Raw genomic sequence first — 22,811 nt, forward strand, 5'->3', positions numbered from 1 at the left:
AAATAAATCCTACCCTATTTACAGTTTCTGGATTCTTATCACTTGGTTCCTCGGGAATTTTAACAAGGAATTTAGAGGTGTCAGCCAACTTAGAGTGGGTTGGTAGTCTTCTGACAGTAGGGACAAATGTGAAGATCAGAGGTTTGGCTTCAGAATCACCAGAAGAGACCTAAGAGACATGTAATAAATTAGACTCTCAGTCTTGTTAGAGGTTTATCTTGACTTTATTTTCTAATTACCATGATATTTACTTCATTTATTTTGTAAAGTTGACTCTTATCCTGTGATCATGTGTATGGTTGCCAAAGAAAACAGCTATAAAAATAGTGAGCGTGGACCAGACTCCTTTTTTAAATTATTCTATTTATCAGAGAAAGCAATACAACCCACAAAGAGCCTATTGTAGGGGATGGCAGCAAAACAGTGGATTGGCTAGTTGATCTCTTGGAACATTACAGGGCACCTGTACCTCCCTATAGGGTCATCACAAACATAGCATCTATTCTGTTTCAAAATCAACTTTTATTCATTTAACCCTTGGTTAGCATGTTCTATCTGACTCATACTCACCAAGCATGCAAGAAACTTCCAACATATATCATTAATGAGGATACTAAAAAAGATTTAAAATAGGAAGTTTTTTTTTCTTTTTTTTTCTTTTTCTTTTTTTTTTTTTTTTTTTTTTTTGCTATTAGAATACAAATGCCTGTCTTCAAGGATATCCTTTCTCTTTCATTCATGCTTTGTTCATTCAAGAATAACCGTGTTTAGTATTTGTGGCAAGGCGGGTACTCAGGAGCTAGGGATGCCACCATGAATAGGAAATGGTCAACAGACCATGCACGAGAAGAAAGAGTATGCACAGAATATGAAAGGAAAAGTGATGAGGGATACCTGCATACCCACCATGGGAAGCTCTGTAAAAGGCAACACCTGAAATGTAGGTCCCAGTGAAGAGAAAGATAAAGATATCCCAGGCTGAGAAAACCAGATGAATGAAAGCATGGAAGGGCAGCAGCAGTGGGATGTGCATCAAGCTTAGATCCTGTCCTATGGACAACAAGGAACCATTAGAGCACCATAGATTGGGAAATGATGAAGTCACATTAGAATTTTAGATGGGTAATTCTGGTTTTAAAAGACACATAGTGGAACACCTGGGTGGCTCAGTGTTAAAGCCTCTGCCTTTAGCCCGGGTCATGATCCCAGGGTCCTGGGATCGAGCCCCACATCAGGCTCTCCGCTCGGCAGGGAGCCTGCTTCCTCCTCTCTCTCTCTGCCTGCCTCTCTGCCTACTTGTAATCTCTGCCTGTCAAATAAATAAATAAAATCTTTTAAAAAATAATAATTTAAAAAAATTAAAATAAAATTAAAAAAAAGACACATGGCTAGTGACAGGCAAAGAAAGTCAAGAGCAATAGGTTGAGGACTACCTGAAAGGGAAAAAGAGAAGATGGTGCCATAATCTCTCTTTCACAAAATTTTGAATGAGGAATAAGGAAGGTTGTCGGGAGTAATTAGTGAGGGAAGGAGAGTCAAAAAGAGCTGCCTGTGTTGGCATGTAATCGGATAGACTTGAACATGTAGGTAGTATGGGGATAGGGATCAGGAGAGAAGCAGGCAAAATAAGTTAAGGGAACATATGGTCACATTTGAGTCCAGAGAAAATGAACTAAGATACAGGAAAGCTCATGAATGTGGTGTACCCGGGAGCAGAAAGGTGGTATAATCAACATTGATAATAAAATCAGCTCCATCTCGTCAAAGTAACACTGCCCCTCTACCACCTGCATGCCACAGACTCAAGAAATATGATACACCTTGGCAAGACCCTCACTGCCCTCTCCCTTTAAGCCATGAACCCCTCTATGCCGTGACACCCTCAGATTTCACCTTGGCATTCCTTTTAAACCCAGCTATGTCAGCCCCTGTGAAAAAACCCAGACCTAAGTCATCGCACAATCCCTTGTGCTATACATACCGGTTGCTCTTTTCCCATCTGAGGCCTGCTCCAACTCTTGAAGCCTTTCCACCACACACTTTCTGGTATCCAGTCGGCCGCCACAAAATCCTCCATGTCCCAAACCTCTTCTCTAACTTCTCTAACTAGCTCTAACCAAACCAACGCTTTTTCTAAAGGGCTTTGTCTCTAAGAAGCTACCTCAGTGGAAACTGTTTTCTCTCACACTGGGCCTAGAACTACAAGCGTGTCCTCCTCACTTCCCTGTACTGCATCCAGACCATTCCTCTTTCCTCTACCTAGAAACTTCCAGATTTGAATCTCCTGTCAGTAGTCTATACTCCTCACTGCTATCTCCCCACAACCAAGGGAAGCCCTTCTTTTTTTGAAGATTTAATTCCTGGCTCAGTTCCACTCTTTTTAACACTATGCTTTGTGCAATACTCAACATCATAGCTCATAGGTAATTTTCCTCATCTTGTGTTGCCCTGGCCTCTACTCCTTCCTGATTCTCAAATCCCTAGCCTCAACCAGTACCTACAACCCCTCTATAATGTCACATTTTTCATTCTCTGGCTGCCACTTCTTTTCTTTCCATACCTCCTTCTCATGCTCCAACATTTCTCAGATCTCACCAGAATAAAAATCTATGGATCCCTCCAACATTATATTGTCCCATATTTCTTCTTTTTAACCAACCTCAGTGATTGCATTCACCACAGTTACCCCCCATGCACACTCCTCAAATGCTTTCCCCTCTCTCACATCATCCCCTTGCAACTGGGTAAATCACCATTCTCACTAAATCTAACCTCCTACTCTATTCCTGCACCACAACAATATGTGATTGGAGGAAATCACACAAACTATGTTTACTGGTTTCACTTCAAATTTATGACTCAGCCCAAGCAGGCCCTTCAATGCTGCTCTATAAACATACACTAGCTACTTGGCCCATTTACTCTCCCACTTGCCTAGAAAACTCACAACCTCTCCAACATCTTCTTCCATAGTCTTACTCTGAGTTGATAAGTTTGTTTCTCATTTCACTGAGATCACTGAAGCAATCAGAAAAGAATTACCAAGGTTCCCATCACCACATCTACTCACTCACCCACATCTTTGTTCTCTCATGTGGCCTGAAGTCCTGCCATTATGTCCCTAGTAAAATCAACTCTCACTTGAATATTTTGCTTTCTACTAACTTTTATTTATTCAACAAGGTGTCATTAAATGCCTACTAAATGCTAAGGCACCACTTTAAGTGTTGGCTATATGATGGTGAGCAAAAATCTTTACACTAATGGAATTTATATCACAGAGGAGGAAGTAGTAAACAAAATAAATATGTAAAGTATTTAGTACTTATATAGTTATAAGCTATGAAGCCTAGCTTTAAGGCTATTGCGATGACCCATGGTAGAGAAATGGTAGGTTGAACTTGGGTTGCTATGGTAACCATGATAAGAAGTGTTAAGATTCTGGCTGTATTTTAGTTATTTATTTTTTTAAGGTTTTATTTATTTATTTTTGCAAGAGATAAAGAACATGATGGGGGAGGTGGGCAGAGGGAGAAGCAGACTCCCCTCTGAGCTGGGAACCTGATGCAGGACTCAATCATGACCTGAGCCAAAGGCAGATGCTTAACTGACCGAGCCACACAGGCACCCAAGATTCTGGCTCTATTTTAAAGGAAAACAGAATATGCTTAAAAACTAAATGTGGGATATAAGAGATAGATAGGAATCAAGATGAGTACAAAATTATTGACCTAAATAACTGTAAAAAATGAGCTTTTATTTACTAAAATGGGGAAATCAACAGGTGAAGCTAGTCTGAGAATAAAGATCAAATTTGATATGCTAAATATAGATCCAAATGGAAATGTGGGAAGGGAGTCAAATTTAGAGGAGAGTCTGTGCTAAAGATGAAATTATTAGGGTTGTTAACTTATACATTGTATTTGAAACCACAAGACCAGATGAGCTCACCAAGGGAGCAAGCACAAACAGAAGGGGTCCAAGGCTGAACCCTCCCGACTTGTGACACAAGGGATCCAGTAGCAAAGGAAGAACTTGTAGCGATGACATGGGATTTTAAGGAAAATAGAAAAGACTAGAATGTCACTGACATCAATAGAAAAGATGCCTGACTATCAACCAAAGGATTACCAGGCTCTGCTGAGCCAGGAATTTGTTGCAGTGAAGCCAATTTACTTGGCCTTTTGATATTCCTTCCAGGGATATTCAAACAGCCTCTCACAGGAACAGAGAAAGTCAGCTATAGCACTTACAGAGCTGGTGTTTGGAAGCTGGGAAGAAAGTTGAGGAAATTGAGGGCCCTTGTGAGAGTAGAGCAAATGACCAAAATGGAGTGGAGTTTGGACAGATCCAAGACAGGGACCCGCAGATTCCAGGGACCAGCGGTATCTGACACTCAGATAACAGATCTAATAGCATGTTGAGTGTCTGGAAGAATGGCTTGGTTTACAGTATAGTATGTGAAAATGTAAGATTTAGAGGTATGGTAATTCTTTTTTTTTTTAAATTAATTAATTAATTTATTTATTTATTTATTTTATTTTTATAAACATATATTTTTATCCCCAGGGGTACAGGTCTGTGAATTACCAGGTTTACACACTTCACAGCACTCACCAAAGCACATACCCTCTCCAATGTCCATAATCCCACCCCGTTCTCCCAAACCCCCTCCCCCCAGCAACCCTCAGTTTGTTTTGTGAGATTAAGAGTCACTTATGGTTTGTCTCCCTCCCAATCCCATCTTGTTTCATTGATTCTTCTCCTACCCACTTAAGCCCCCATGTTGCATCACCACTTCCTCATATCAGGGAGATCATATGATAGTTGTCTTTCTCTGCTTGACTTATTTCGCTAAGCATGATACGCTCTAGTTCCATCCATGTTGTCGCAAATGGCAAGATTTCATTTCTTTTGATGGCTGCATAGTATTCCATTGTGTATATATACCTAGAGGTATGGTAATTCTATGTGGTCTAGGCTTTGGCCTTGAGACTGACTATCTGGGACGAAAAAAAACAAAACAAAACAGAAAAGACACCAAGCTGATGAAGCTCAAGCAACTATGAGACAAGAAGGTTGACAAGGTCAGCCCGGAGAAAACAAAAGTCATGCTGGGTGATAGTAAGACTGGCCTGGAGAGAGAGAGACGCATAGCATAGGGGCACAATGTGAGCCTGGGGTCAGGAGGTACCTGGAGCAAGCTGCCTGGGATACTAGATTAGTAATGGGATATTTTCTTTGTGAGCATGTAATCAAACAAAAAGGACTGGATATCCATACAGAAGATTTCACCCAAGTTATAGGTCCAATGAACTAAATGTAGGCCACTTACTATATAGTAAAAGTTTTTGGTAACTAAAAAAATGAAAACAGCTATGCCTTCTAGAAATGATGCATATTCCTTAAGAAATATCAAACATACAGGCAAACCCTTCTGAGCTAACTGTCATTTTTTAATATTCTCTTTTTGGTAAGATTTTATTTATTTATGAGAAAGAGAGTGAGAGAAAGAGCAGGGGAGGAGCAGAAGGAAAGGGACAAACAGACCCCGTGCTGAGCCCAATGCAGGACTCCATCTCAGGAGCCTGAGATCATGACCTAAGCACAAACCAACCGTCGGACATTTAACTGACTGCACCACCCAGGTGCCCCTAATATTCTTTAATGTCTTTAAACACAGTTGTCCTTATTTGTTCATTGCAGTCATGTCAAAATTCCCAGGTTGCTGCTAATCATGGGAAAATAATAAATCAATGCTCTCCTTTGTGGTAAGAAACATTAGATCCCTTTTTAGATTTGGAAAGCCCATTAGTCTTATCAGCAATAACACACTTATTGGATAGATTATTTCCTAGGAAGACCTTTTTACATGACTAATCTCATCAATATCAAGATAGATAGAGAGTGGTTTTAGCAACAAAAGCACTAGAGGTAGTTCAGATAATTCATCACAGAATTTCCTGTGGGCAGGAGATAAAGACAGTCCTTTAGGAGTCAAAAGGTGAAATAGTGACCTTATTCCCAGGTTCTATAGGCCTGCTCCATCTTTCCCCATGATAATTACAAGTCTATCTTGGGTTCTATCCCAATGAAATTTAAATACTGATACATGAAAGGCTTCAGTATAAGTGCCCCAGGGGTCTGAAATACATATAATCATTATTAATAGGACATGGCTTTGCCTTCTAAAACACACACAATACCGAAAATTTACTTCTGCTATGAACTTGTGCAATATGCAATGCTACCTAAATCTCTAAAAAACAAATAGATCGCCCATCACTGACACCCAATAAACTACAGACTTTTTAAAGGGTAATAGCTATAATTTCAGTGACTAAAAGGGAAACAAAATATAAATGAAAAGTGATGATTCAGTGCATAAGGTGCACTTTCCACCCAATGCCCTCAAAGGAATTTTCAAAGCATAACCACATGCGGACAATGAACGCAACAGAAAAGTAAAATTATTTCTTTCTACATTATTGTCTTATTTTCCTACAGACACATCCATATCCGACAAAAAATGTCTTCCCCGGTGGAGGAGAACAATTTTTTTTTTTTTTTAATTTTAGTTGAACCCACATATGATGTCATTCAAGAATAACATAAAAGGGAAAATCTAATAGGACTAAAGACGTATTCATCTTCCTGGGTTACCGTTGGAGAAAAAGATCAGGGATAAATTCCTCTCTGAGCACACATCCTCAGAAGCACCACCACAAAAGTGGTATCCACTTTTAAGCTGGGAGTACAGTGTTAGCACAGGGCTTTTTTCATCGTTACCTAGCATCCTCTTATCTAACCAAGGAGGTACTGATTTCTTTCCTTTTTTTTTTTTTTTTTTTTTTGGTACAGAATTCAGGTTGGAAAAGGATTTAAAATTATACTAGCTACACGATGCAACATTTAGATGAAGAGCCATGTGTTAGCCAGGGTAGACTGCTGAATCCCCTGTTCAGAAAAGAGGAAAAAAGAAATTTTTTTTTTCTCTCTCTTTACTGCATACGGTAGCCAAGTTCCAGTGGAGCCCAGAAATGAATCGCTATGGTGATGAAAAATCATTTTCCACACAAAGCAGAAACAGATGCATGTTAATATCATTGCACTTGTTAAATGCCGGTTTAACACTTTCAAGTTGTCAATGCCATTTAAAAACACATCTTAGTTCCTATCCTTGGGAAACTAGTTTAATAACTGAAATAGGACCTGAGAGGATGAACATCTCGCCCTCACTACAGTTTCAAGCACTCAGAACTGTCTGAGACTGTCCCCCTCTCACCGGACAGCCGAATAATAACTGGAGAAATGGCATTTCCCCGTGCCATGCAAGTTCACTGCTCTGTTGCTCAGTTTCTGGGCTGCAATGCCTTCCTGTCTTCTATTCCCCTAAAAGTTCTCTTCCTTCCTGTGGTGACACCCACACTCACAGATGGCCACTAGCCTCTTGTTAAGAAGAGGCATGGCAGGGCGTCCGCTTCCACACTATGCCAAGGGCAGTCCCGAGCCTTTTGTGGGGTTGGCCAGCCAAGCAGTTTGCTTTTATCTGCTCGCCCTGCCACTAACTGCAGATAATAACATTTCATTTTGATATACAGGCAAATTTATCTCTCCGCAGGCAGCTCTCCCTCAAGCCCTCTTGCAGCAAACACCGAAGTGCACAGCCTTTAAAAGTTCTTGAAAGCATTAAGGAAAGACTTCCCTTTACCTGGGGTGTGGTCTGAATGCTCCCTGCTAGGACGCCCGAGTTCATTTGGAAGTCATTGTTCCCGCAGTCCCTCGGAAACCCCTGTTCTGGAAGCATTGATTCATCACATAAGGGAGTGAGCAAACTGATGACTGAGGTGGGAAGGGAGCCTCTCACTAAAACAACACACACTCACACAGAAAAAAGGAATTCTAAAAAGAGGTAAAGTGGCATCCTCCCTGATTTGAAGAATCCTGTCAGCTCCCAGGAGTAGGTTTATGTGTAGATAATTTCTAGATTTGGAACTTCATGAGAGGTCATGTTGACTGCTGAAATGAAGCCAGGAGAAGTAAAAGAAAAAGAAAAAAAAAAAAGAAAGAAAAAAAAACCCACCTATACGTGTTTGCCCTCTTTTCTTGTCACGCATATATTCCAATTACATATTCTATGCAAAGAGAGAAGCCAGATTGTGCAGTGATGAGAAGCTGATTGAAAGGCCCGAGCATCTGCCAATCTCAGCAACCAGTTGGTCACACTCACTGAGAACACTGAGAGGTACAAACACATGCAAACACTGTGCCTAAATAAAGCCCTAGAAAACACACAGCAATCATTTCAAAAGATCAATAGCATTATCGGTCTTTGGCATGTAAATGCAGCAGGAATGTCTGTAGTGACTGAAGTTTCGCTATTAATCACTGTAGCTCTAGAATGAAGCTTGGAGTCAAATATTTGTTGAAACAAAATTCCCTTCTGAGGTTTCCTGGAAGACAGTGAGTGTCCTGACTGCAGACGAACCAAACTCAAAACCTCATATGTGAAACTGACTGGCGTATTCAAGCTTTTGGGATTTCTACTTTTTTTAAGTATTGATTTCTCTCCAAATCTGTAATATCTAGATTTGTGCTTTGGCAAAGAAAGATGTTGTGGCCCCAGGGTTGGTTATAGACCAAAGACTATGGGAAGGAATGAAGATTTTACTTTGGGGACCTGTTATACCTCTTAACATTTTCAACTTTATCAAAAGCCAGAATTTGTGGAAACATTAAAAGTAAAATAATGCTCAAAGTGATTCTACTAGCATACTGGCAGAAATTCTCCCAAACAACGCAGCACTTTTTGACCTAGAATATTCTCTAAATTTCTGAATAGAAGTGCAGTTACACCCCTAGGTAAATCATATGCCTTCCTCTAGGCTATGCATATTTATGCATACTCAAAAGAAAAGAAAATATAATAATCTTCCTGCCCTCAGTGAGCTTAAAGTCCAATTGAGAATAGAAAACAGACTACAAATAACAGAAATGAAAAGCAAAAAAAAAAAAAAAGAGAGAGAGAGAGAGAGAGAGAGAGAGAGACATAGAGGTTCTCAAACTTTATATATAAACTATAAACCTACTGGAGAGCTTGAGGAAATCTGCCCTTAGATTCTTTTTTTTTTTTTTTAAGATGTTATTTACTCCCTTGTCAGAGAGAGAGAGGGCCAAAGCAGGTGGAGTGGCAGGCAGAGGGAGAAGCAGGCTCCCCACTGAGCAATGAGCCTGACACAGGTCTCCATCCCAGGATGCTGGGATCATGACCTGAGCTGAAGGCAGATACTTAACTGACTGAGCCACCAAGACGTCCCTGCCCTCAGATTCTGCACATCCAGCAAGCTCCCTGCTGGTGCCTGGCTGCTTGCCCATAGCACTTTGAGTAGCAAAGACCTGGGGGGTTCTTGGAGGGACATGAGATCACAGCTACATGGAGAAATTCAAGGAGAAAACTGCACTGGTGCTGCACTTCAAAGGATTGGGGACTGGGGGCTTAGGAAAGTGGGACAGAATAACACTCCTTTCAAGCAGAGTGAATGCACCTGTCCTAACAGCAGTATGCCCTAAGAAGAGTCATAAAAGGCGAAAACCTAGAGATGATCATTCACTGGGGACACAAGAGGACCTCCCAAAGACAATCCTTTCACTTGTGAAATGTAGATATGAATAGTACTTATCTCACAGGATTCTTGCAAGGATTACTGTGAAATCATGTAACCCCTAGAGGTCACATTCATCTTACACAGTCCTAGTGAGTGGCTCCCTACGAGGAAGCAGCAGTCTGGTTAGCTGTCAATAGTTTGATCCGTTCGCTCCAAGTAGACTCTATGAAGCTCTTCTCCCATACCTCGTTCTGTCCTCCCTCTGGTCTTTTCTCTCTCATTTCCTTCCCCAACCAAAGCAATATTTATGCATGTTGGCAAGTCAACTTTGGAAGGGGAAATACTTTAGCCCCTGTCTTCTGCCCTATTTGAACTCTTCCTTGAGTCATTTTACAGCATGAGAACCAATTGAATTAATCCATTATTTTGTTATTTGGCTCTGTATCTTACTGGCAACTTTTCTCGAATCATTTTCTTTCCCTGGCTTTATTAATAATTGTTGATGTTGCAGACTATTTGTTATATTGATAGAAGTAATAATTGTTAGTTAAAAAAAAAAACATAATGGTCATGCATTATAACAGCATGCTTCAGCCATCTGGTTAGTAACTACATATAGCCTCAAAGAGCGCATGTATTTAGGACAATTTCTATAGAAACCATCCTCATTTAAATAGAAAATGATGGCACCTGTTCAAAAACGGGCCCCAGTCCTGAGTGATGAAGAGCAAGGAAGTTACTTACACAGGATGGAGAAGTGGGGAGGAAGAGTGTCTGTCCTCCAATTACAAAGAGTAAGAACATCACCTAGAGTCTGCCCAAGACCCTGAAGCATTTAGAAACACAAACCATTTCTTCCACAGCTCGATATAGGCATTTAATCAGTTAGGCTAAGCCATCATGTAAACATACTTGTTTAGTTCTGCATCTTTTTATATAAACACAAACTTGTTAATGCTCTCTCTCCCATCAAATAGCACAAAATGCTCTATTGAATAATCTTTTGCCAAGAGCAAATAAAATTTGTCAAACTTTGCAATGGACAAATACAATCCAAATTCTCTTTAAATTTTGGCATTATTGATGGCTAAAGTAGGACGTTTTTCACCTTCTTTCTAAATAGATATTACTGCAGTAACTTCTAGCCAAAAGACTCTTCAGATACTGCTTTTAAAATAAACAATAAAGAACAAATAGTCTCTCTTCTTGACAGGGGAAACAAATTTGAGAAAAAAAATAGATTAGCACACAAAAGTTTGCCAAGAAACATGTGATTAAACAGATCCAGCTGCCAAGACTATTCAATTATCCATTTGTCTGTTCCTATACCTTGTGCTTGATAACATAACGTACTAGAAATCCAATTTATTTATCTTCATAAACATCTGTTGAGTACCAGGCTCTACTCTAAGCTCTGAGAGACACAAAGACAAAGAAGATTTGGACTCTATTCCCAACATGCGTGACAGTCTCACGAAAGAGACACAAGTCACATGGGTGGTGAGTGAAGTCAGAGGACAGTGCGAGGTGATGTGTGGAATATAGACCCCATGGGAAAATGGTCTCGGCCCATTCCTGAGGAGACTGCACTCTTCGCTTCTGCATTCTTAGTTCCTGGTGACCAACATTGGGATACTTCTCATTCTGATTTAGTTTCTGGTTGGTGTGTTCCCTCTGAAAATGGGACTCACCCAGAGTTTGGATCCCTGTCTCTAGGGCAATAGGTGATTCCAGGGATCCAGTCAGGGCCATTTCAATTCACAGACTCAGAACTGAGTATATTTTATTTAAAGTGAATTCTGACCTCTCATCAAAAATATGTGAGATTCCATCACCGCCTGTTTGGCTCCATCTTTACCAGGCATCTGTATTGGGCGCATCTGTATTGCTTCTACTTCTGTTGCTTCTGCACTCATAGATTCTCTCCTCATTGAGGTTTATACTCCTAGCTAATAGGATACTGGTACCCCTCCTTAGTTCAAATACACTAGAAGCTTCAAAGTATTGAGGAAAACATAGCACCTAAGTAAGAACATGACATAGTAAGATATTCAGAAAAAATAATAGGCCTTGTACCTGGTAGAATTTGATGGGAAAAGAGACAGTGATAAGAAATATTCATCCATCAGGAATAAGCATTTGGTGGTCACTCTCCCCTGTTGAATTCACTTTCTCCATTTGGCTTCTGGCACCATTTCTTATCACTCCTGTTCCTATTCCCTAGACACTCCTTCTCTGGCTGCTTTACACCGTCCTACCCTTAAGCCTTGAAATAGCCCAGAAGTCACTCCTTAGATAATCTCATCCCATTCTATAGCTGCAAATAATAAGCCAGTGAGATCCAAATTTATTTCCCCAACCTGAATGTCCTCCCTGAGTAATACTCATGTATCCAACTAACATCTTCACTTGGATACTTCATTGATACCTGAAACTGAATTATTTGTCTTTCTCCTAAAACTGTTCCCTACCAGAACCCCCAATTTTCCCCACCTCAGCATATAGTTGTGCAACTATTTCTCATTGCTTAGGCTAAATATTATGGGGTCACATCAATTTTTATTGGTTTCCCATAATCCCCCATCAATATATCAGTATTAGTGAATATACCAATAATCTTGATTTATCTATCCCCCTCACCAATTTATCAGTATTACCTCCCTTCAAAATAAATCCAGAAAATGTTTATACCTTGCCACCTCTACTTCTAACCTCCTAGTAGCAGAACCTACCATCATTTCTTTTCCAAATCACTTCCTCCTAACTAATCCCCTGCTTCCTCGTAGCCTTCTATAGTGAATGGTCTGATAAACAATCCATACCTCCCTTCAGGCCAAGGACTATTCCCCAGCTGCTGGATGTACTGTAACAGTGCTCAGCTGTCTGTCTTCTTCATGAGTTGCTTTCAGCTGAATGAAGCTCCTTGCCCAAAGCCTCTCCCCCTTCTCAGGGGTTGCCTGCATCCAATGGCTACTTGATACACCCATATATAAAGGCCTGGCACTCTCCTTCCAATTTAGGGCAACTCTAAAGAGTGATCCCAAATTCAGAGTTCCTCATGAGGTCAGTTAAGTTTTTGTTGGGTGTGCATTGCAACCCAATTCTCTCTCTCCATTATGTTGCTGCTTTCCTATTTCCACAGGTGGTGTTCCTTAGAGCACTTCCATGGGGGTAAACTTCCTGTAAGCTAACTCTACCTCAGAGTCCACTTCCTGGGAACATGGTCTGTCATCTCCTCTCCCTATAGTTATTTGCCACACAGTAGCAAGATTGAGCCTTTAAAACAGAAGTCAGAAAATGCCACTTTTCTATGCCATACCCTTCAATGGCTTCCTTTGTTACCCAGAGGATAAGCCAACATCCTTTTGATAGCCAACAACAAACATGATTTGGCCCCTACTACTCTCCCCCCTTACTCCCCTCAGCTCTATCTAAGTGATTTTCCTGCATTCCTAGAGCATGCTAATCCCACTCCCCAGAGTGTTTTTCCCAAGCTCATGAGTTCCTTCACTTCCTCATGTCTCTGCTCAAATGTCACTCCAACTAAAAAAAAAATTCCTCACTACTCTACATAAAATTGCCACCCCAATTCTAAGCTCTTGCTAGCACTCTCTGGCCCCCTCAGCCCATGTTATTTTTCTCCAGAGCAGTAACCAGCTCCTAATGCTTGTTTATTATCTGATGTCATCACTGGATTTTAAACTCCCCTACCTAGAGCAAGGATTTTGTTTTGATCATTATTATTTCCCTAACCACCAGAACACTATGTGGCACATATAAGCACTCAATAAATATTTGTTCAATAAACTTATTGACTGACAGTGATCTCTTTATTTGCGGATATTTCTTATATTTCTTTTCTTCTGATGAAAAGGATAATAATTTTGGTTAAACTTGGAATTAATTGTCCAGAAGAAAACAGAATCAGCCCAATTTCCTCAAAATTCTCAGTTCCTAATGGAACAGTTATTGCTGGTATGCACAGATCCTTACCAAAAACCGAAGGTGTAAGGGCTAAAGGAAGAAGCAAGATGGAGGTAATTTCAGTCAGCTCCCTCCCCATGACTCTTCCATATAAATACTTGTAGCAAGAACAGCGGGATGTTCAAAGCAATGGAATTCCCAGTTGTCTTGGTCAGAAGCAGACAAAATAGCTCCAGATTCCAGATTTTCCACCAGAGAGCTGTGAGTCTTGGGTAAGTCACTTAACTTCTCAGGGACAATTTGTTTATAAAATAAAATTCTGGATTAGTGTTGCCTAATGCCCCTTCTTTAGAATACTAGTCTTGCAAGAGGAATGGTGATGAAGAGACTCTGTGGTCAAATAAATTTAGGAACTGGTATATTACATATCTTCTGTTAAGCATCTCATAGCCAAGAGGTCTTTGAAGCTTGGTTTAGCCCACAGATTTTCACATTTATTCGGCCACAGAACCCACTGCTTGCCTAATGTATACCAATATCCCACTCACAATGGGAACTGATAAATTGGACAAACCATAAAGACTTCTTTCTGCTGTGATGTCCAATAAATATATATAAAAAAGTAGTTTGGTCAAGCAAAAAAACAGAAAGTTTCCACAAAGTTACTATATGAAGCGCTATTCATGATCTGGGAGAGAGCATAATGAGATAGATGGCAGATGTTCTCTGTGTTAAAAAGAAAGAAACAAGAGGTGTTGCACATGCCAGGTCTACCAACTACATAACCATTTGGGCAAACAGCTGACTAACAAAATATTCAGTGGCATAGGAACAGGAATTAAGTAAGTAGACGATGAATTGACTAGAAGATCTCAAAAATATCCAAAGAGGTAATAATAAAGTATGAGGCAAATACCTGGAGATGAAACATATTATTTAATAGAAATACTCAGAGATTCCACAGTGAGTTGTTTCTGTATACATCATAAGAGCAACTTAAATGCTGACCCAAAATATAATTCATAAAATCTTATTTCTAAGTGCATAGAGTGACACTATCATCTTTAGAGTTTACATTATAATTTCATAAACATGACAAAGTCATATTTATTGTCAATATGACTATTAGTATAATATGATTTTATATGCACTTTTATTGAAAATAAAGCAATAGCATTCTATTTTATGTTTCAGGTATATTTATGTATGAAGAATGCCCTCAAAAGTCATCATGATATGCCACAGATAAAAATTTTAACTGTATTACTCAGTTTAGAAAATGATGAAAACTGTCCAAAATGGCTCAAACATTAAAGGATTTAATTGATTAGTTTTCAGACTCTAAACTCTTTACACTTGGGCTCTGCCCACCAGGGAAAATCATGGACTGCCCCCACCCACAGGGGATCTTGTTAAAGAAAAGATCAATTACCAATGTTTTGTCATTAGAGTCACACCTTGACTTTTCAAAGCAACTGCATTTTAAATATTTTTTCAATTCAATTTTTATTTATTTATTTGAGAGAGAAAGAGAAAGAGAGTGCTCAAGCAGGGGGGATGGCAGGCAGAGGGAGAGGGAGGAGCGGGCTTCCCGCTGAGCATAACCTGAGCTGAAGGCAGATAGATGCTTAACCTACTGAGCCACCCAGGAACCCCAGCGATTGTATTTTAAATCAGCTTCCTCATACTTGGGCAACATAAAGAACAGATTTAATATAAGTATAAAGATAGGCATATCAAGAAAATAACTATAACTTACTACATATATATTTTATCTTAACCCATCATTTTTCTTTCCTATATAATCTATAGAAATACACAACCCTTAGCAGAATAACTGAACAAAGATTTCAGAAAGCCAGTTTTTATTATTTTTGTCATGGACTATCTAACCTTGATTGGAAGAATAAAACAGGGAACAATCTAAGAGTAGAAGTAACTAACAACTTGTGTTTGCAATATAGTAATGAGAACGTGGGCTATAGGTCAGAGAGTACTGGTGTGTTATCCCCCACCGCTTATTAGCTATGTGACCCAAAGCCGATCCTTGATCTCCCTGACCTTCATTTATTTTGACCATAGCACTTATCACACAAACTGAGACTCTCTTAAATCTGAAGGGTAGGGGTTGGGGAGAGCATGATTAGGAACTACTTTAGGACATAAGCATAAATGATACTATTTGGAGCAAGACATAATCAGCCTATTTATTTGCAACACAGAAATAGAATATCTCAATACTGTCAGGAGGGTAAAATGGTATGAAATGAAATATAGGAAATTTACCAGTTCATGTGTTCAGTGAGTTATTTCTCCCTGGTCCTAAATAGAAATTGGGTATTGGTTGAGGGTAGGGATGATATGAGGGGCTTACTGTGTTATCTTTAAAAAAAAAAAAAAAAAATGGAGCAAGGTGGATGAGTGGCACTCCGGACTCTGCTTGGAACATTCTCTAGCTGCCTCTTCCCTGTTAACCTGTTTCATGGGACTGAGTCCCAGGAAACTCAGATCCTATGGTGAATCATTTTAATTTGTATCATGAGGGGAATACGATTTCTGAAAGACAATAAACTTCATAAAATCACTACCTAACAACTCCTTCCCTGAGTCCATGGGTTAGACACAACCTCCTATTGTCCACTCTCTTAGCACCTGGTACTTTTTCATAGCCTTTGCTGCTATCAAAATTACATGATTACAAAGTGAATTACTTTAGTATCTGACTCCCCAGTCGGAAACATAAGCACCAGGACAATGGGAAATTTCTAATTTGTTCCTTGCCGTACCCAAAGTACCTAAGACAGTGCCTATCACATAATGTGGGATCAGTAAATGTCCATTCAATAAATGAACGATTGTGCACATTCATGACAGTAGTATGGAAGATTTGGGGATGGCAAGAGAGATTTCTATCTTCAAGGAACATACAGTATCAGGACCCATAGAGAAATGAATCATTTAATCATTGTATAATTTTGTTTCTTTGAAGATAGAGCACAAACAAAAAACCAACCCACACTGGATGTCAAAGCTGTGACCTTTAGGAGTATATGGAAGGAATCACGCATAAAGGGGTGTGTCAGGGGCAAAAGTGAATGAAGAAAAATGGGAAAAGCATCTCTGGTTGAGATCTCCCCTCCCACTCCTGGCAGCCACAGACTCTCACCCTGGCTACTTCACACACTTCACCTACTCATCCTGAGAAAAGAACTTGTCCTACATACAATACACATTAATACCACTGAACCCATCTGATGTGATGCTACTCTTAATACTTAACATATATTATTTCCTCGATTTCCTACAACAAGCCATCAAGAGAATTATGATGTCTGTTAGACAAGAAAAATGAGACTCAGGGAAATTAAATCCCTTGCTCAACTAGTGCATAATGCAGTTGGATTTGAAATTGGGTCTGCCTACCCCGAACCCAGAGTAGCGTTGACTCTTATTTGCTGACCGCTTCTGCCCCCATTACCTTACAGATACACAGAAAAGTGGTAAGAAAGGTGGTAGGAGGGGCGCCTGGGTGGCTCAGTGGGTTAAGCCTCTGCCCTCCTCTCATGTCATGATCTCAGGGTTCCGGGATCGAGCCCCTCATTGGGCTCACTGCTTGGCTGGAAGCCTGCTTCCTCTTCTCTCTCTGCCTGCCTCTCTACCTACTTGTGATCTCTGTCAAATAAATAAATAAAATCTTAAAAAAAAAAAGAAAGACAGAAAGGTGGTAGGACAGGACATTACAATGTAGGAGCCAGCAGGGATTGTGTTATTAACATTGTTTCTATCCAGAAGAACTGGGCAATGATGAACATGTTTTTCCCAAGCCACCCTATTCATTCTCAAAATGTAGCCACATACTCCGACTCTTCTGCCTGTTACTCTCTTAGTGTCTCTATGTCAGTTCAACTATAAAAGCAATGCATACTTATTTTGCACATAACTTTATAAGTGAAATGAGATTATCACCAGAAAATACAATTATATTGTCACTGGTATAAGTGCTAAAGCTACATAAATTTCAATATGGATAGTACAATACAGATACAGAAAAAGTGTAAAATATTTAAATATAACTAAATATGTTTATGATAAGTATCTCAATATATTTAGTAGATAATATTTATCTTCAAAAGCAATGTGTGAGGGGGCGCCTGGGTGGCTCAGTGGGTTAAGCCGCTGCCTTCGGCTCAGGTCATGATCTCAGGGTCCTGGGATCGAGTCCCGCATCGGGCTCTCTGCTCAGCAGGGAGCCTGCTTCCCTCTCTCTCTCTGCCTGCCTCTCAGTGTACTTGTAATTTCTCTCTGTCAAATAAATAAATAAAATCTAAAAAAAAAAAAAATCAAATAAATAAATAAAATCTTTAAAAAAAAAAAAAAAAGCAATGTGTGAGCTCTAACTTATGTTTTACACCATCAATTGAGTAATTCCACTAATGGAAACAAAAAAATTCGGAGTCAGAATCAGATTCAAATAATAAATCTACCTATAATTATTGATGGTATTATGTAAGTTACTTAAATTCCATGAGCTTCAGTTTTTTTCATCTATAAAATAAACATGATAAAAGCATCCAAATCTCATAGGGCAATGTGAAAATTAAATGACATATAAGACCTTAGCATACGGCTCAACACATAGTAGGCACACAATATATATATATATCTCTTTCTTTTTAGGATAGATAAAATGGAAGAGGTTTACCAGAAACTTCTAAGTGATACAAGTGTCAGAATACAATCTCATTTACTTGCAGGATTTCCTCCTCTTCCTCCCCTTAACTCCAAAACAAAACATAAAGTTGAATTTTAACCAACTTAACTCTCATCCACTATCACACTAAAGATATTTTACAACTCTGTGGCTTACCCACAAATGCTCAAAACCAGCTTCATCAGAAGTTACACAACAATCAGGCAGCAAGTTAATAGATCCAACTTTTGCTCCATATCCGCCCAAAGCAATCACTACTTAAACTGAAGGGCTATCTTGGTTTTGGACTTGTTTTTTGGTTTTGTTTTGTTTTAAGATTTATCTATTTATTTGAGGGTGGTGTGGGCAGAAGAAGAGGAGGAGAGAGAGATTCCTCAAGCAGACTCTCCACTGAGCATGCACCACCCCCCCACCCCCCGCCCCAGGCAGGGCTCAATCTCATGAGCCTGAGATTGAAACTAAGAGTCTCCAATGCTTAACAGACCAAGCCACCCAGACACCCCTGAAGGGTTATTTCAGTGAAGGTTTATATGCATTGTAAAAGATAAACTGAGTGGGTGGAGAGTTGTATATGAACCACATTATATTGAGAGGGTCTTTCCTTTCGATTTTTGGTTTGATACTTAGAATTGTCACCCAAGGGAAACCCAGTTGATGGCGACAACAATATATTCCCACAAGATGAGAGATGTCCTGGGAACCCATGCTCCTGTGAAGTTTTCCGTGAAGACAAGAATTAACGATTCTTTGGCTCACCACTGCATTCCTGGCGCTTAACATTTGGTCGATACGAATATTGTTGAAAGAATTAATCGTATACACCTACCCTTGAGAAAATAAGAGGTAAGAAATAAAGGTGCCATGGGTCAAGTGTCAAGAAATAGAAAACAAAACACAAAGCTTTTCTCTGCATAATTCACCTTACCTAATGGTAATGCAACTGTAAGTCAACCTTTACTGGCACTTCTCTGACTACATTACATTAGATGATAGAAGGCTTCCTAGGTCAGAAATGACTACTGTTTCACAGGTGAGATATTAGGAAGCAGTAGAAAAGATAATATGAAGAAAACATTTTTCTTTGTTTACTTCTCACAGTGTGTGATGAAGTCATATGCAGGATAAATGAAGCAAACATTTCAAGTCAATACAATAGATCATTTAAAGATATGCTGTACATCACAAAAGGGACACTGAAATAGCAACCGTCTTACTTGAGAAAAAGCACTTGACCTACTTATCAAATTTGCCAACAGATTAAAACAAAGAGACTATTAAAAAATTTGCAGTGAAAAATAGCTCCCACATTTTCATAAAGAAACTAGATCATCTCACCCACAGGGATTTTGTGATAATTAAATAAAATTGTACATGAGACGTTCCCAGCATGGTGCCTACCATCTGACAAAGCCTCAGTAATGATTAGCTATTGCTGTAGTTGTATGACATAATACTGAGTTGCCCAAAGCAACTAGCAATCTTACATTAATTAAATATTTAAACCAATAAATGCCAGTTACATAATAATCATTTTAAAATTTCACAGAAATATTATTGCTGAATATATACTCCAAAGTATTTTTCTTTAAAAATCAGTATTTTGTTTATTCTGATCAATTTTATTGTTTTTGCCCTCATAATTCACATCTCTGTATATAATGAATTACAGACATTATCATAACTATGTAACTATTTTCACCTGTGATTTTGTTAATTGGTAAGTCCACATGCAAAGACAAACCTATTCCCTTCAAATCTGCCTGTTCCAATTATCAACACAGTCTACACAGAATCCTTTTCCAAGAGTCTTTGTTTTTTAATATCACAGTGCTATTTTATTCAAAATCTAACTTTAGTGTTTCTACAGAAACATTTTCAGAATCACTTCTCAGTATTTTGAAAACACGTATTGCTGCTAATAAGTCTGTTTACCTGAAAAGAGTTAGGGATGCTGAGCAGGCAGGCAATCTGTAAGTCTTAGATTCCAATATGTTGCCCATACTGTATCGTGTACAGCTATGTATATATACTTTTTTTTTCAAATCAACATGTGACTGTGTAGGAGATGGGGAAGGGTTCAAACTATGCACAAATAAGTTCTAGAGGTTCTAATGACATTCAGCTGAGCAGTCTGTAGGCATAAAGGAATTTGAGACACAAAAAAATCATTGTCCCAGTGCACAGTTACTAAAATGTTTTCCTGTAAAGATAGAATGTCCCCTTTCTTTCTGAAGACATTTACCAAGGTCCATAATGTATCACTTAAATTCTCTCAATAAGCTTACTAGTAAAAATACAATATACTTTCCCTCAGGATTTCAAATTTCAGTCAGATTATTTTTTTTAATATTTTTCTTTAAAAATTGACACAAAAAATAAAACTATTTCCTCTTTGAAACGGTTTTTGTAGGAAAGAAAAATGAATAATCCCTAAGTACATTTAATATTTCCTTTGAAAATATACATGAGATTTTTATCTCAGAAAATAAATAATCCATGGCCTTGTGCCAATTCATTACTTTTTAAAAGAAATCTTTGGCTTTTCTAGAGTACTAACTATGAGCTTAGCAGCCAGAAAGATTACTTGACTTCTTGCTGCCTCAATTTTCTCATCTATAAAATAGGAGTAATGAGAGTAGCTACATCACAGGGCTGTGCTTACATGAATTAGCATACATAAGTCCTGGGAACAAGAGCTGGCATAGAGTATATGTTCAATAAATATTAACTGTTATTATCAGCTATTATTTACAATAGAACAATGATATATGTTTAAGTAATTCATTCATTATTTCCAGCCTTCCTTCATCCATTCTCACATCCCCCTTCCAACACTCCTAAAGATAATAAATGAATGACCTCATGCTGCTCAAATCACTGACTTGTTTCTAAACATCTGTGTCGTAGATATTGTTGGCTCTTTTCATCATCAAGAGAGCTTTCTTCTTGGCCCTCTCTGAATGCTCCTTGCCCAGGTTCTGCCCCAGTCAGTCCTCTGCTTCTTCTCCTTGGGTTCTCCTCCTGAGCCCAAAGACCCAGTACCTAATGCCTCTTCTCTTTGGCTTGAGTTTCCTCCTCCCTGATGGTTGTCCTGTTCTCTGTCATTTCAACACTTTGGAAGGCTAGCTGGCTCTCCAAGTTCCCACTGCTCCCTCTCCCCACAACTCCAGCTTCCCCACTTCTATGTTTCACTTGCTGGCTCTAATACAAACACCACAGTGCAGGTGGTTGGACTGGGGAGTCTGACAAACATGGCCTGGCTCTGCCATTTACAAGCTGCATGACCTTGGTCCATCTTCTTAATTTCTCGAAATTTTCATTTCCTCATTTGTAATAGATGAGGTAGAAAACCTAGGTTCCATTGAGTAATACAACAGGTGTAAAGCATTTGCTATAGTTCCTGGTGCATGGAAAGCACTCAACGTATGTTAGATGATTATTTCTATTGACGTCCAATTGAATATGTCCGAAATATTTTGACATTCCATATACTTATATAATAACTCCTCTGTAAGTTCTAGAAATGCTTTACTGCCACTATCACTTCCCAGATACCATACTTTAGCCTTCTTATTATTCTGTCTCACTTGTTTCCATCATCTGAAATAAAATCTAGTAATGTCTTCTTCAATTGCAATTAAAAAAAAATTAGCCACGTATTTTGCTGCCCAGTTTAAATATTATATTCTGCACCCTCCTTTACTGGTAGGTGTGGTCCAGTGATTAAGCTGTGGCCAATGAGATGCAATTAGAAGTAAATCTCCTTAAAAAGGTGTGGCATGCCCTTCTTAATTTCATCCTCCATCTTGCTGTCTATAATTTGCATGTGATGGCTGGATCTCTAGCAGCCATATTAGACCCTCATGATAAAAGTCTCACTCTGGACATGACAGAATGATACATGAATTAGCAGAAGGAGCCCTAAAGTGAGGTCAGGACTGATAAGCTCAACTTTTTCTTTTTCTTTTTTTTTTTTTTTTTACTAATGTGGAAAGTAAATACCTATCATGAAAATTCTCTCTTGTCCACAGCCAGGGCTAACCTTAAGTGAATCAACATTTCAATGTATCTTACTTAATGGGCATCCTTCATTCCAAGGAGGCCGGTTCCCTCACAGGGTCCCGAGCTGCTTTGGCTCAAACTGCTCCATTTGCCTGGTTCTCTTCTCACCTTCAAGCATCTTGGGTTTCCAAACCAAAAAGGTTCCAACCTACCACAAACCCATATCTAATTTTTAAAGCACTCAACCCTCTCACTCTCACCTAAAGTTTGTAGCATTTATATTCTCTTCCACATTATCATTTAAGCCTATTAGAGAATCCTGTGGTTTTAATTATTTGTAAGATCACTAAAAACCAGGTGTTTTGGGCTGGGTTCTCCAGAAATGGATCCCAAGACAAAGTTCAGGGTGCCAATTACTTAAGACGGATGAACACCTGTGAGAGGAGCAGGACAGAAGCAGGAGCGGACAGAGGAAGAAGTTGAACCATGATACAAACCTGACAGAGTCTGGGCTACTTGCTCGGGGACCTGGGGAATGATTATCACCATGAGACCATCCTGTATGCAGC

General features: G+C 39.2%; 1 protein-coding gene across 1 annotated transcript in view; it reads right to left on the reverse strand.

The window, feature by feature from the left end:
• The window catches only part of MLIP (muscular LMNA interacting protein), a 171,901-nt gene that overhangs the window by 144,266 nt on the left and 4,824 nt on the right, over positions 1-22,811 (reverse strand). The window contains exon 2 of the mRNA XM_059399037.1: positions 14-169. Coding sequence (XP_059255020.1) covers positions 14-169 — 156 coding nt within the window. The remainder of the gene's footprint in view (positions 1-13; positions 170-22,811) is intronic.

This window comes from Mustela nigripes, chromosome 5, assembly GCF_022355385.1.
Source record: "Mustela nigripes isolate SB6536 chromosome 5, MUSNIG.SB6536, whole genome shotgun sequence".
Classification (NCBI taxonomy): domain Eukaryota; kingdom Metazoa; phylum Chordata; class Mammalia; order Carnivora; family Mustelidae; genus Mustela; species Mustela nigripes.